Source organism: Tachypleus tridentatus, chromosome 1 (genome assembly GCF_004210375.1).
Source record: "Tachypleus tridentatus isolate NWPU-2018 chromosome 1, ASM421037v1, whole genome shotgun sequence".
Lineage (NCBI taxonomy): Eukaryota > Metazoa > Arthropoda > Merostomata > Xiphosura > Limulidae > Tachypleus > Tachypleus tridentatus.
Window position 1 is genome coordinate 151,869,809 of NC_134825.1, and position 15,541 is coordinate 151,885,349.

Consider the following 15,541-nt stretch of genomic DNA (forward strand, 5'->3'; position numbering starts at 1 on the left):
ATACGATAGAGCAGATAAAGGCAATCTATGAAAATTGGTTCAAAATGAAATGTTAAACAGGTATAATTAAAAAAATAATGTGGAAAATTATCATAAATAAATGATAAATATCAGAAAAATTAGGGGTAAAAAATTGATTATTCACACTAGATGAACAAAAGTCACTGACTATAGCAGCTTGATTTATTCCATAAGCTTGAACAGAGAGATAAGAGAAGCCTATAGGATTGCAACTGTAATTACTATTACTAATTGAAAGCTACCCAAAACGATTCTGAATTCCCATGATGCTCTGCATGGTATCACTCAGTCATCACTTTATTTCATATTTTACATTTTATGGTAATTTCCAATTTGCCACAGTGTATTCATGTATTTGTATGCTTTGTGATAGCAAAGCCACATCGGGATATCTGCTGCATCCATTGAAGGAAGCTGAACCCCTGATTAAAGACGTGAAAGTACAAAGTATTTTAGCTTTGTATTAAATTTGTGTTTTTATAACATTGAGAGCTTATTTTACCACAACTTTTCTGGAATAAAAGATGGAGTTCAAATTATTCAGTAACTCTTTTTGATACTATTTTAAATTTCTGCTGCTGTATCTGTACATTTTACTGTGCTTATCCTACCCAGATTTCATACAATTTAAAGTCCATGACAATAAAAATGTAAAAATGCAACAAAAATTAATTTCAACAAAACACCTGAAAGGGAATAAATGTAATCTACCTTAAAAAAAAAAGGTCTATGAACCCTTTTGATCAGATTTTAGTGAAAGAAACACAACAATTTAACACAATTGTATAGACAAAATGTATCAAGAAATTAAAAATTACTTGATGTACTTTGAAATTCCAATGTAGTATAAATTTTCAATTATTTTACTAATCAATAACATTTATATTATAGTACTAATTTGGAGCTTGTTAGATAAACACATCTCTAAATCATTGATGATTATTTATTATTAGGTTGAGGAATAATTCGTGAGCGTTTTTAAATAATTTCATTCAAGCATTACATGCAAGACTATACAATACTTCAATGCATGAACACATTACACCCAAAACATTTATTATGATACTTTATTTCATGTAATACCTAGGTATATAGTATGCATTGTTTTAAACGAAATTGCAAGATATTAAATGCGAAAAGGAGATGGTGTCGAAAATGCTCTATTTTGTCCACTTGACATTCCATTTAATGAGCTGAAAATGAAAGCAAAAATTAAAGACAAATGAAAATCAAACACACCATCTATTAGAGCAAAAAATTATCTACCAAATGACATGAAATATTTTGAGAAAGCATTTCATTTATGAATATATTTAACTTGAAAAAACGCTCACGAATTATTCCTCAACCCAATAAATATAAAAGAGACAAGTATGAATTAGTTATAAAGATAATTATGAACTTCTTTCTTGTCTTTAAAATAAATTCTTTCAAGTAGCAATAAAAGAAATTAATATATAGATGTATGCAACATCAGCACTAATTAGTGAATTACTTTAGCACTATCTAGCTTCATAGTTGGTCAGTAACTTAAATTCAAATCATTATGGCCTGATGATTAGGGAACTCAACTTGCAATCTGTAGGTTGCAGATTCAAATCCCATCATACAAAACATGCTTATTTTTGTGGAGGCAGTGTAATGTGATGGTCAATCCCACCATTCACTGGTAAAGAGCACTCCAAGAATTGACAGTGGGTGGTGTTCACTAGTTGCCTTCTCTCCAATCTATCCTTGCTATGTTAGGGCCAACTAGTGTAGGTAGCTCTCATATAGCTTCTTGCAAAATAATCACACCAAACTATTCAAATAGTTTGTATGCCAGAAAAACTAGTACAAAAATGTTTTAGACATAAGTTCAGTACATTATATTGAAATCATTTCTAATATGTAACTCTGCATGTCATGTGACTGTTAAAGCCAGTATAAAGTACTGGTGGAATGGTACTTATGAAAACTATATCTTGACATTTAATTGATAATGTAGGCAATGTGATACCAATGAAAATTGAATGCTTTTGGAAACGGTATGTAACAAACTTTTGTAATGCAAATATTCATACATTCAGATCATAGAGATATTTTCTGAGAAAGAATTTCTATTCTTTGCACCTGACGACATTGGAAAAACAAAGAATTATGGACCAGCATGAGGCACTAGTACCATCCAGGAAAATGCCTGCAACAAGTTCTTCAGCCATAGTAAGCAAAATGCAGTATTTTGTAACAGGTAAAAAAAATACTTTAATGCAAAGTTATGTGTCAAAAGTTGTTCACATGAAATTGGTAATATTCAAATTATCCTTCCATAACAAAGCATTTAACTGTTACATACTCAAAGCAGCTATATATAAAAAAAGGATATTTATATTTACACTATTACATACAAAAACATACTAGTCATATTGCTTGATGCAACACCTGTTGATTTCTGTGTGTTGAGAAACTCTCATTCTTGAAATTTAAATAGATCATAAAAAGGTAGAAAGGTGCATTTTAGAGATGACAGTCTTACAGTAGAGCCTTTTGCAGTGGAAACTACACTGTAGGTTAACTGTCAACATGTAAGGTTGACAAACAGAGCACAACTGAATGTGGTTACATGGAATGTAATAAGGTCATGAGACTCTAAACTAATTTTAATAGAAAGTACTTTACCTCTACATACTAACTTAAACTTAATAACCAAATGTTAAAACTGTATAATGTTTCTATTCCATTGCTGTAGTAGAAGGGAGAAAAAAACAAAGTAATAATTCAGTTTTTCTATAGTAGAAGCTGACTTATTGAGAAGAGCAGTAAAAAAACAGAAATAAAGCTATAGAGAGCAAAACAAATGTAGTAGAATGATAGATTACAATATGATGATAAACAGGGGAAAAATAACTGAAAGTATTTTCTTTAATCTTTAAATACAGTTCACTGATATTTTCAATTTTGATTACAGAATACTCATTTTCTAACTAAGACAGGATGTCAGATGTGTTTGTCACTTAAGACAGGATGTCAGATATTAAGGATGTGTTTGTCACTTAAAGTTTTTACTCATACTTCTTTACTGTATGAACATATAATGTTTTCAAAATAATATATATATATATTTAAAACAAGTTAAATGTATGTACAACAAATTCTTTAAGCTGTAGAGAGTATAACGATGTCATAAACACTATACAGTTCTCTTCTTCTTGTCAAAATACACTTAGGCCTATTCAATTACTTTAAAATTTCAGTTGACAAGCTAAACTACTGTTCCTCACTTATATTTCTCTAGTATCCTGTGTATACTTCATTTGCAATTGTGATGTGAGTTACCACAGTCATATATAACTCTTCCAGCAATCATTTGGTCTTCTTTTTTCAAAATATTCTTTGTTCCTTTCTTCAAAGTGCACTCACACTGATTCAATTACTTTAGAACCATGCTTTGACAGATTTTTTTTTCTCTTTTACCAATAGTAGTCTTACTCTAACATGTTAATATTAGGCATATCATTTCCACTATACTTTTTCTTAGTTGTGACTTTACTTTTCTCTGCTATTGTTTGAGTCTATCTGCTGTTTCTCTCTTATCTCATACTATTTATATGCTTATTACTGAATCATCTGCTTGCTATATTTTTGACATCAATGAGTTACAAACACAACTTCCAATAATTGTCTGCTTTTAACCCTCTTATAGCAAAAATTAAACAATCATAAAATATTCATTCACAAAATAAACTACTTAATAATAGCTACATTAAACAGTCTTTTATAACAAGGCAGAGGATTTACTATTGTTAATAACAAGATATTCAAGTTAACACAGCTGGAAAACTTTTGTGGGATGTTTATTAAAATAAAAAAAATATCTGAAATAAGCATGACACTGTTCTTTCAACTAGCAGCTGTACCATCATTGGAATTTGGCTTAACTTCATAGTATCCATGCATGTAATTACATACAAAGTCTTTGAGTGGTAGATTCAATTATCCTTGGTTACATATTAAGCACTTGAAGTCATCAAACACTAAAACAATATCAAAATTTATGAGGCTCATCTAGGAAAACATTCACTTTACCACAAAAATGTTGTAAATGCAGCAATGAGTATTGTAAGATTTTTGGCGAGAGACTATACGAAAAGATTCAACTGTTTTATGTTGCTTTCCTCAATTTGTGGCTACTTCTCTCTCTCTCTGTGATGTCACATTACAAAAGATATTGCATTTAATCGTTTAAAATGAAATACAACAATGAAAAGAAGAGGCACACTTTCAGGGTATAACACCACTTCTGGAACAGGTATGGTCTTCACCAGTAAAGAAGATGAGACATGTATGATGGCAATGAACAGAATATGTGGCTAGGGCTAGAGAATCATTTATGAATAGATCAGATGAAGTCTACTAAAGCAGAAAACATCCTTGGATGGCATTTGGCATATTACATAATATCCAGAGGTAAGGATGTTTTCTGCATGTTAATTTTACAAATGTGTGCAATCCAACAAGAGCCAAAGATGATAAATGAGCCAACACGGAAAGCATAAAAATCATAGACTGATATCAGGATAACCAAGTGAGGTCCACTCAGGCAGAAACATCTGGTGGATACCTCTTAGAATACAATGGATAAGAAATATCCAGTGGAAATGCTTTGCATAAAATATTTTATGTAACACTGCACAATAAGCAGCAAAATGATAATAGCCCTCTTCTCATGAAGTATGCATGGTGGGGGCATCTGGAGGATTAACCAATCAGAGACAGTGCAGTGGGTGTTTGGGTTTTGAAAATCATAAACACCAAGATTGTAAGAATTGGTGGTCAGTAAGAATGTACAAAAATTCCTATCTGCTTTACTCATGAAGTCCACAAGTAATGATCTTAGGATATATATATATATGATAGATAAATGAATAGACATTTATAAAATAAAAGTGATATATAAACACCATTAAAAGAGTAGTTAGTGGTCTTACATTAACACCCCATTTTCTCAGTGAGTGTTGGAGAAGTATACAGATGTAGTGCTAAGATATGAAATTCAGTATACCTGACCAGACAACACCTACCACCAGGTGGGATCCTGGAATATGATGTACAAGTCATAATAAAAGAGAAAATTAATAAAATGACAACTTACCTCAATCACAAGCAAACACAATTTTCACAGGAGGAAGAAACAGTGAAGTTGTGCATTATAAAAATGGTAAAACTTCTGGAAGATGTCCACATACTGGCCTGACGAAAATTCCCTCTTAATGATGGTATAGTTGAGCTGCTAAAGACAGAATTAGACGACGAATTAGGAGAGAAGAAAAAATATGTAGATGGGGACCTGCTAGGGACACACCCAAAAATGCCAAATGCAAAGTTGTCAAACTCAACCAGTGAGTGTAACAGAAGAAAGTTCATGAAAAACAGAAATGGCATAGAACAAAGAGACAGTACAAGTTCAACAATAGAGGTAGGAACAAACTAGACAAAGTAAATGGTTCAGAAATTATTGAGAATATACTTGGAAAGAAGGAAAGGAAGAAAAGAAAAAAAAAGGCAAAACAACCTACCTGGTCAGCCAAAGCCCATGGGAGAAATGCCAGATCTGGAATATTAACAATATATGAAAAATTAATAAAGATGTCATAATAAAACTTGGAATGATGAAGACCATATGTCAGGAGGGGGAGAAATGAAACTACAAAAGAAATAACTTACAAGGAACAAATTGCAAAAGGTTTAAGGTAGAACAGGATAGGACAGAAAGATTAAAACAGAACAGAGGAAATGTGCTGGATGGACCAGATGAAAGAAAGGGAACAACCCAGAAAAGAGAAACTTTCTGGAAAAAAGAGAAAGGGGGAAGTTTGACAAGCAGCTCTATAAAGAGCAACAGTTGAAACAAACATAATAATATGAAAAAACAATCAGATGTAGAGTAGGAACAAGTTAGGAACAGAAGCCCCATGAAAAAGGCCAAAGACTGAAACAAGACATAAGCCTCTGGTACACAACCAAAGCAGGACAAAAGATGTGGCATGAGGGATGATCACAGTGGATAGAAGAGAGAGACTTATGTAAGAGCTGGTAAATCCAGAGTAATCAACTGAACATAAAAATGGGGGGTCTAGGTGAGATAAAAGACCCCAAAGAAGAGGAGTTTGAATAGAGAGTAGGCATACAGGAGCAAACCTCTGAGTTGAGGCACATGATTGAATAAGAATCATTCTGAAAAAAGGAGTGTGGAGAATTCTGGTTGGAAAAAAGTCAGGTTGGGGATGACTGAGGAACAAAATGGACAAAGAAAGCATAATAAGGTGTGTTTCACCTGAAAGGACTAGAGCAGAGGTAACCACCTAAGTGGCCAATAAAAAGAAAAGCAGAGCTAAACAAGGTTTGGCCTGGATGAGGAAAAATACCCAGATGATGAATTAAATGAGAGGGTAGTCATACAATTAAAAACTTCTCCAGTTATGACTGAAAGAATCTATCTCCTCAGCTAAAGAGTAAAAAACGACAGACTGAGAGGAAGGAGGCGTGTCTGGTATAACATTGAATGTGAGACACATACAAACATACAGTGTTCCCTTTTGAGAACACACCTGCAAAAAAACGTGAGAATAATGAGACAATTCTGCAGAGAATCTGGTAAGGAGGTAAGAGATTGGCCACATGACCCACCAGAAAAGTCACATCAAGGTCATTGGCCCAATAAATGAAATTCAGAGGTTGTTATGTGGTTCTTCATTTCTAGATGATAAAGGTGATGACAGTGGAATTGTAGAAAGAACTAAAATAACTATCTCCCAAAGGAAATGATACAAAGCCCAATGAATCTGGAGCCAAAGTAGAGAAGGTTGGGCTTGACCAAAAAGTTAAATGAAAAGCACCCAAATGAATAATATACTAACAAGAAAAGAAACCCACCTGAAATGCTTCTTGAAGAAGAAAGTAGGTGTGAGTGATTGATCAGACATAGGAAGAGGTGAACAGAAGCATGTCATCCATGAGTAAAGGTGATATTCAAAGGAATATCACTTCACAAAACAGACACAGAGCTGAAGAAAGACAGTTAATGAGTGCCTAAAAAAGGAAGGCAAAACTCACCTAAAAGAACCAAAGTGAGACGTAGGACTTCATAGTGAAATATGTAATTGTAGATAAGTATAAGATAAGTGGACAAGATACAATCCCAAGGAGGAAATCTGGGAAGTGAGTAGAAAGGAAGCAAAACAGAAGCAAGAATATGATAAAAAGAACTGATATGTCATGAAGTGTAGCCAAAACACACATAAAGTAAAGAAACTGAAGAAAGTACACTGAACTAATGAACTAGCAAAAACATGTAGTCTACAATGGGCTTAAAGTAACACACCTGCAAAACTAAGAAACCTGACCAAAAACATAAAACTACAAGTAACATCTAAAGTACAAAACCACTAAAGGGACTGATATAATGGACAATCCTTAAACATAGAACATAGAAGTTGACTCAAAGAAACTATAACAGAAGGAACACAAATAAAGAAATATTACCCATAAAGAAACATGAGAATAAAAACAGTACTCACTTAACAGAAATAAAGGTTGACTCAAATCTTATCTCCAAATTAGATGTAACTAATAGTAAAGATACAAAAAGGAACTTATAATTAAATAATATTAACAGTAAATAATGTAAAATATTAAACCAAATTAAAATTTATCAAGTGTAGTAACTAAGCTGTATTTACCTATAAAAAAATATGAAATTTTGAATAGGATAAAGATTCAACATACCAGCACGAGATTTGTCTTGAAAGAAAGAAGATGCTGTTATATTTGAAAATGGTTTTGAAAATAATTAAAAGGACATTCAGAGCTTTCAACTGGTTATTCATATGTCATATATAGAAATAAGTGTATATAAGGGACATTTTCTAAAATAGAGTGGGGCCACTGTGTTCTATTCACTAAATATAGTAAGACCTGTCTAAGGCGAAACCACACTGGACCGAGTTAAATTTCCAGCTTAAGCAGGTTTTCTGGCTTAGACATAGTGAACACGCTTTTCCTTAATTATATATAATTTTTCAATGGAATGTTATACCTGCTTGACTCAAGGGAAGTAAGACATTTGTAAATAAACTTATAATACTGTTTGTGCTATATTTAATAGAATAAGAACAGAAACAGACATTCAAAATATACATAAGTACACAAAATCATGATCAAATTTATTTGAAGAAAGTGTCCAATTTCAACTGTTTTGTTTTTCTAATGGGCTTTCTCATGCAGTTAAAAAGAACACCAATTCTACAGCCTTTTCATGAAGTTCATTTTCCCCCCTTCATTTTTGCATAGAGTTTTATAGCGTTAATATAACTTAACACTTGTGATGAAGTATGAATTTCTATTTCCTCACTATCTTTTCCATTTTGTTCATTTTTTTAATCTCTTGCACTGTTACCATCTTGTGATTCTATTATAGTTTTAAATCAATTTCATCAGTTTCTGTTAAAACATTCTTGCCAACATTCACAAAATCATCTGCATCAATCTTCTCATTCAGAGTTTGGATTTCACTAGAATTGTCATAATAGACAACTTTTAAAAAAATAAGTAGCTTTTTTTAAAAATAAAGGTATTAAGCAACTTTTCCCTAAACTTTAAAATTAGGGAAAATAATAATTTATTTTTTTCATGAGAATTATTTAAAGAGTAGAATTTTGCACTTAAAAGACAAATATATTTCTACAAATCATGAATCTAATTTAACTGCAAAAATAATGACAGCAGAAAAAAGAACAGAATATATTTAATCAATACTTACTGTAACAAAATGTTTTATTAATATTTAAGCAAATTATTAATTAAATGAAAATTTATTAATATTTAAAGAAATGATTAATTAAATAAGAAATTAATATTTAATCAAAAATTTTTTCTGCCTTACTCAGGTTCTGATCCTACTTGTTAATAGATGAAGTAGGTGAAAGATAGTTTTCCATTTGCATTACACAGGTTCTGCCATATAGAGGGCATTTCATCAGAGAAATCTTAAGATAATGCTGCAAAATTCTGATATTTCTGGCTTGTACAAATTTCTGCCCCATGCAGTTTTCAGTAAAGACAAGTTTTATTGTGTAATGATTGCTCAGTAAATAGATAAGATAAAAAAATTTTTGTTTGAATTCTAGCTTTTTAATATTGGTAATTTGTACAAAACTACATAATTTGTATTTTGACATCACAAACATTTAACTTGAACCACTGCTGCATTCAACATACCTCATGACACATAAAAATCAATGTTTTGGTGTGTTTTTTAATATTTACTTTTAAATTAAGAAATTAAATAATGTATTATATAGAAAGTTGAATTATAATCCACAGTTTGATGTCAAACTTAACTGCATAAATTCATTAAATAGTAGTTCAATGAAATGTTGAAAAAGATGTATAAAATTTAAGCTTTGCACAACAATAACCAGAGAAAATACACAAATAATGAAAATTATTGATTGTGGAAATTAGATCCAAACAGTCCAGCTCACATAAACTAACTGAACACAGGTATAACTACAGAAATTGAGAAATTGAAAATCTTCCACAGATCACCAGGGAAAACAAACATCTTGAAACACAAACAAATCTCCAGCTGAACAGAACACATGAACTCCCAGCAACTGAGTGTTTTTGCTTCCTTAGTAGACATTGTGAAACCTGAGACCTAGTGTTATAACCTTTGTCTACTAATGGCAGGAGAATTATCTACTGCAATAAGAAACCCAAATTCACCTGAAGAAACCAGGATTCAGGAAACAAAAATATCTAAAAAACAAATGAGTAGAAACTTGAACTTAAACCTGATACCAGTTGGTGATCAAATGCAATACAAAAATGCATGAAGAATGTAAAACATGTCTATACATAATAATTGCCAAATGAGAAAGAGAGGATTGTACTGCAAGGATAGAGGGAGCCACCAGTGCTAGTACAGAGAGTGCAATGGGATTGGTGGAGGGTAGTCACATAATCAGTACATGTTGCTGCAATGACAAAAAAATAAGTATAAGAGACCGGTGTGGTTTTAAAAATATATCAGCAAGTGAAGGGCAAATGAAAACCACAAAAGGCATGAGTATGACTACAAGTCAAATGACAAGTCACTGCAGTAAGGAACAGACAAATACTGGGAAGGTGAAGGACAGGAAACCAATATAAAATAAGGAACAGGAGTAGGATGAGACAAACAAGAAACCAAAAAAAAAAAGATGAAAGGGTTGAGTGTTGTCTTGCAGATTCCATTAGCAAGCCAGTATTAAGGTAGCTTGAGGTCTTGGTGTACTTATTTTTGAGGCCCCTTGAGTAGGGTACAAAAACTGTCTAGATCTAGAAACTGCACATCTTCCAATCTTTCAGCTGCAGCAAAAATTTTAGTCATATTTAAATTTTTGAAATTAGATAAAAAACAACAAATCATTTCAGTCACTTTATACAAAGCTAGCCAATTTTCCAAACACATTAGTAACTTGTCAACAACCAGTATAAAATTTATGTGAAACTTCTCGAGTTCATGATAAACTCATTTGACCTTCAGAAGTCTCATTGTTTGCTAGCTTTCTTTTTCTCTTTCTATAAATCTCACTCTTAAACAGTTCTCGTGCTATATTTGAAAGCTGATGAGCTTGAATTTCAATTCTATTAAATTTTTCACACAGTGAGCTTACATATTCATTCAAAGAACTGATAATTTTTACACCAGTAGACAAACCAAGGCTCTTTTCTTGAAGCTTAGCATTTGTAGCATCAAATATTTAAAAATAGTTATAACAAAACATTGTTATAAATGTAACATCTAACATTCTTGTTTTATTCATAAAAGAAGTAGTTTCCATATCTTACTGTTTGACTTGCATCAATATCCTTACATCAATCTTCATGGTTGATGTACATTCTGTTATAATTTTCATGCAGAATATTTGTTGAAAGTGATTCAGCCAGCCATGTTGTTCCACCAAGATTCTTAAGAGTAGCTGGCCTTCCATTATTGCTTCTTAAACCATCATAAATGCTTTGCCAATTCTTGGTTGAAGAAGCTTAAAAATTGTACTCAGTTTGAAGAAAGTTAAAAATCTCTGATGCACATTTGCAACTTTTCACTGTATTCACACCTACTAGATTTAATGAAAGTGCTACACAAGGGATGTAATCAATATATTGGTTTTTGTTCTTGAAATGCACTTGTAGGCCATTGTATTTACCAGACATATTTGCTGCATCACTGTATTATTGTCCATGTGCATTTTGAATCTTGATTCCTAACTTAAGAATAGAACAGAATAAGAGATAAAATATGGAGATTTATTGAAAAAAGAAAGAGATAAATTGACAGTTCAGATCATCAGTTGGGATCCCTCACCAATAAGGGCTCAGGCACAACTTTGCCACAATTAATGCAACCTTGTCCACATGTGAATTCAAAGATTCAAGAATATCTCCAAAAACAGACCTATGTTGAGAAAGTCATCCACAGGTCATGAAGATATGTGAAAAGGAGAGAAAATTGGGCTTGAAATAAATTGGGCAAAAACATTTGACTCAGGATAAATATACAGGATTCATAAGACCTGCCTCCCACAAAGGCAAAAGTGACTCCAATTTGGTGGAAGTTATGAAAATGATCAAAGGCTAAAAAGAGTAAGCCAATGCACAAAACTTTAAAAAGCCCATAGAGGATGAAAAGGCATGCTGGCATAAGTCCTCAATTGAGAAACAAAATGCACAGCATGTACTTTAATATGAGGAGAAGGAAGGAAAATAAGGTAATCAGACAATGGGGTGGCATGTAACTTTCAGAGAACCACACAAAACTAGGGATACAAAAGAATTTTAACAAACCTGAGAAAAATATCCATAAAGGATGAAGGAGGCCTAGTAGATTTCACAGAAAAGGTACAGGTATTGATGAAGCACACTCAAAATCCTCCTAATCCTAAACAAGCACTACAAGTCCAAGAAGGATTCTGGAAAATGTTGAGAAAAGAAGGAATTGTATGATCCATACAGAAAAACTGTGTTGTAATAATCAAAGTAGTGCTAACTGTAGCTGAAGTCCTGACATGAAATACCAAGTTCATAATCAATTGTGAGAAAAAAGCAAAACTTTGAAATCATTATTTTGATAATTCATGATATGTAAACCATCTGCACAAGACCACTGCTTAAAGGAGGTGATGGTTAGGCAGAATTGAATAGAGGAAGTCATCATGTGAATTGAGAGGGTATGTCACACTCCTATTGGTGGAGACTTGTTGCAATATGATTTACACGTGAAGATGCAGTGAACCATTTTGAACTTGGGATAGGTGAGAGTTTTAAGGCTTGTGGCATGTGAAAGAAGTTTCCACATAGAGAGTAGTCCAGAACAAAAATAGCTATTATGTGAGAAGAGATAATGTGTTGGAATAACTCATAGGTACTAGTTATTTTTAGTTTTGTGTAGCTTGCTTCAAAGCATTTGTATGTTTTCTACACATCCAGTGGTATTTCAGACCCACTCAGCATTTTGCACCTGGCTACACTATTGAATCACATCAAGATAAACTTTAGGTTTTATCATTTTTCACATGTATGAAACTGTTTGTGATACTTTTACTGCTAATGAAAGTCTCCATACAAAGCTCTTTAAAATACACATTGAAAATTAAAATTAAACTTCTACTAATGGACCCCTAAGTTTTTAAGAAACTATTTTTTCTAACATACCCTATAATTTTGTTACAAATGAACAGCTAATTAATTCAAATAAATTTAATAAAAATAAGTTGAATGAAAACTTACAGAATTAAAATAAACAATTAAATTTTGTTGTTTGTTTGTTTCTGAATTTTGTGCAAAGCTATACAAGGGCTATCTGTGCTAGCTGTACCTAATTTAGCAGTGTAAGACTAAAGGAAAGGCAGCTAGTCATCACCACCCACTGTCAACTCTTGGGCTACTCTTTTACCAACAAATAGTGGGATTGACCATCACAATATAATGCCCCCCCCCAGTTGAGAGGGTGTGACAGGGATTCAAACCCACAATCTTCAGATTACGAGTCAAATCTCTTAACCACCTGGCCATGCCGAGCCATAAAATTTTGTATTTCATATCTTTTACAAAATATTAAGCCACTTTCATCACATTACATTTTTAAATTTTCTACTTATATTTAAATACCAGCTTCTTGGATTGTTTTTTTTTTGTGTATGTTTCAACAACTACCTGCATAAGCCATTCATAAGTTTGAAATGGTAGACTAGAGGAAAAGCAGCTACTTAACATCTCCCACCACCACTTCTTGAGCTGCTCTTGTCAAATGAAACAATGGGATTTAACTATCATCTATATAGCATCTATATTCTCAAGGTGTGGATAGTGATTTCATTTTTTCTCAGTAATAGCATGTGAATGCTGTATCTGTAATTCCACAGTTTGCCTTATTAATTAAAGGGGACCATACTCAAAACTGACTTCTTAGAAACAGTATGATTTGGCTGATATAGGTTGACATACATACACGCATCCTTGCATTTTGGTCACTATAATAAAAGTGAATTTTTAGCATACATCACAGATGTAAGTGTATATAACATTTCTGACAACAATGGGCCATTTGATTCTTCAAAGTTGACCTTATAAACCTATCTCTTACAAAAAAGTGAACATCTGAAACCACCGTTTTTTAAATCAAAATGTATATTAATGTATTTCTTTATACATGTTTAGCAGAATGTATCCTCTCACCTGGCTATTCATATTCCAAGTTCCAACAAACACAGATATTTTCTGATCAGGAAAATAGCGTAAAAGTTCAGAGAGGCCCAAAAGTGATCCATGGCTCCCAACTCTCCCTACCATATAACATCTGGAATATTCAAAATTAAACAAAGTTTTTCTATTTTTGGAATAATATTTTGATGTGAAATCAATAGTAGACCAACACTCTTAGACTAAAATAATACATTACAAGCACAAATGCATTAACAAAATAAAACAAATGACTTAGTGTTCTCAATACCCTATGAAAGCAGCAAACACTTGGTAAGAAATTTTCAGAACTTTCATCTTAAAATGTTTATTGAGAAGATATGAATTACATGTATATTTTTCATCATATGAAATGATATATATCTACATAATAAAAATGCACATAAAATATATTTACATGTTTTTGATTCATAAGCCTAAGAATATGAAACTGAGGTGTGAGAAAATTTTGTTGTTTTAGAACCAAAGCAGTTTTTAGCAAAAGGGAATTTTAACATTTAAGTACAAATGTCTTCTAAAGCATACTAATGACTTGTCTATAAATATTTTGGTTGATCTTGGATCCCAACCCATAAAGACTTAAAATCTGTGGACCATCAGAGGAACATATATGTTCTCTGATAACATTCTAGTCCATTTTGAGACACTAGATATTCATATTATTCCTTGCTAGGATGATCAATATTTGACTTTTGCTAAAGTTATAGCTTTCCTCTACTGGAAATGAATTACTGATAGGTACCTCCTCTAACAAGATTAGCTAGAATCTCAAATTTAGATGGATGAAGGACCAGTGCAGGGAAACAACAGAAGTACCTCCTGAAAATGTCCAAAGGACATCCCTAAAATTAATAGATTCAGCTCTGATGATTAAAGGAAGGAAACTGCACCATTTCTGAGCCACATAGACTCTTTGCCCATTTGTGGAATGTGCAGGATATAATGGTAGAAAATGAGAGGAGCACATCTGAATTGAAGAGAAATTGGCAGGAAAGTGATCCTAACAAAAAAAAGATATTGTAACTCAATCCCACAATGCTAAAGATGGGTAAACAAGGATGTGCCCCTGGGTATAAAGTGATTAAGCCATTGCAGACCATACTTGGTAAGTCATGTGCATCCAAAATCTTCTCTTGGGGTACCAATATCCATGCAAGGGTAGGATGAGTATCATACCAACTTTCCCTTAAACCCAAAACCTAGACATTAAGAGCCCCTCCAATTCCCAGGTATAACCTGACAATTAGGTCTGAGCTAATAATCCAAGAAATTGACGTCCAAGTTGGCTGAAGGAAGCAATAAGGAGGATTCAACAGTGAGTATAGTAGACAAGAAAAGTCAACAAATGAAATAAATGGATGGATTGGTACACAAAGAGATACTTGTGTGAACAACCCTGGCTGAAGGCATTTACTGCCTTAGCCTGTGGATGAGGTACAGGTGACCAAAAAGGTGTAGCTTGGTGTTGAGACTTGTAGCAAAGGCATCCAAGTGGGGAGAGTCCATGGCAAAAATCTTCAATCATGGGTGGAGCTAATGGCCACTCTGTGGGATATATCCACTAGGAATGTAAAAGAGGATTTGTGACCAGATTGAAAGAACCTGGTATTTGACATTTAATAAAGCAAATGTGATGTGCTTGTGCCTAGTATAATGAAGCCAATATTAAACCTTAGATCTCTGGTTCATATGTGCCACCACTGTAGAATTGTCTAAATGACCCATGACCAATGCTGGG

The 15,541-nt window shown here is 32.8% G+C and overlaps 1 protein-coding gene across 4 annotated transcripts in view; it reads right to left on the minus strand.

Moving 5' to 3' along the window:
• LOC143227343 (inositol polyphosphate 5-phosphatase E-like) overlaps positions 1-15,541 on the minus strand; it is a 58,515-nt gene that overhangs the window by 36,038 nt on the left and 6,936 nt on the right. For all 4 annotated transcript variants that reach the window (XM_076458814.1, XM_076458801.1, XM_076458821.1 and 1 more), the window contains one exon: positions 13,780-13,900. In XM_076458814.1, the coding sequence (XP_076314929.1) occupies positions 13,780-13,900 (121 nt within the window). The remainder of the gene's footprint in view (positions 1-13,779; positions 13,901-15,541) is intronic.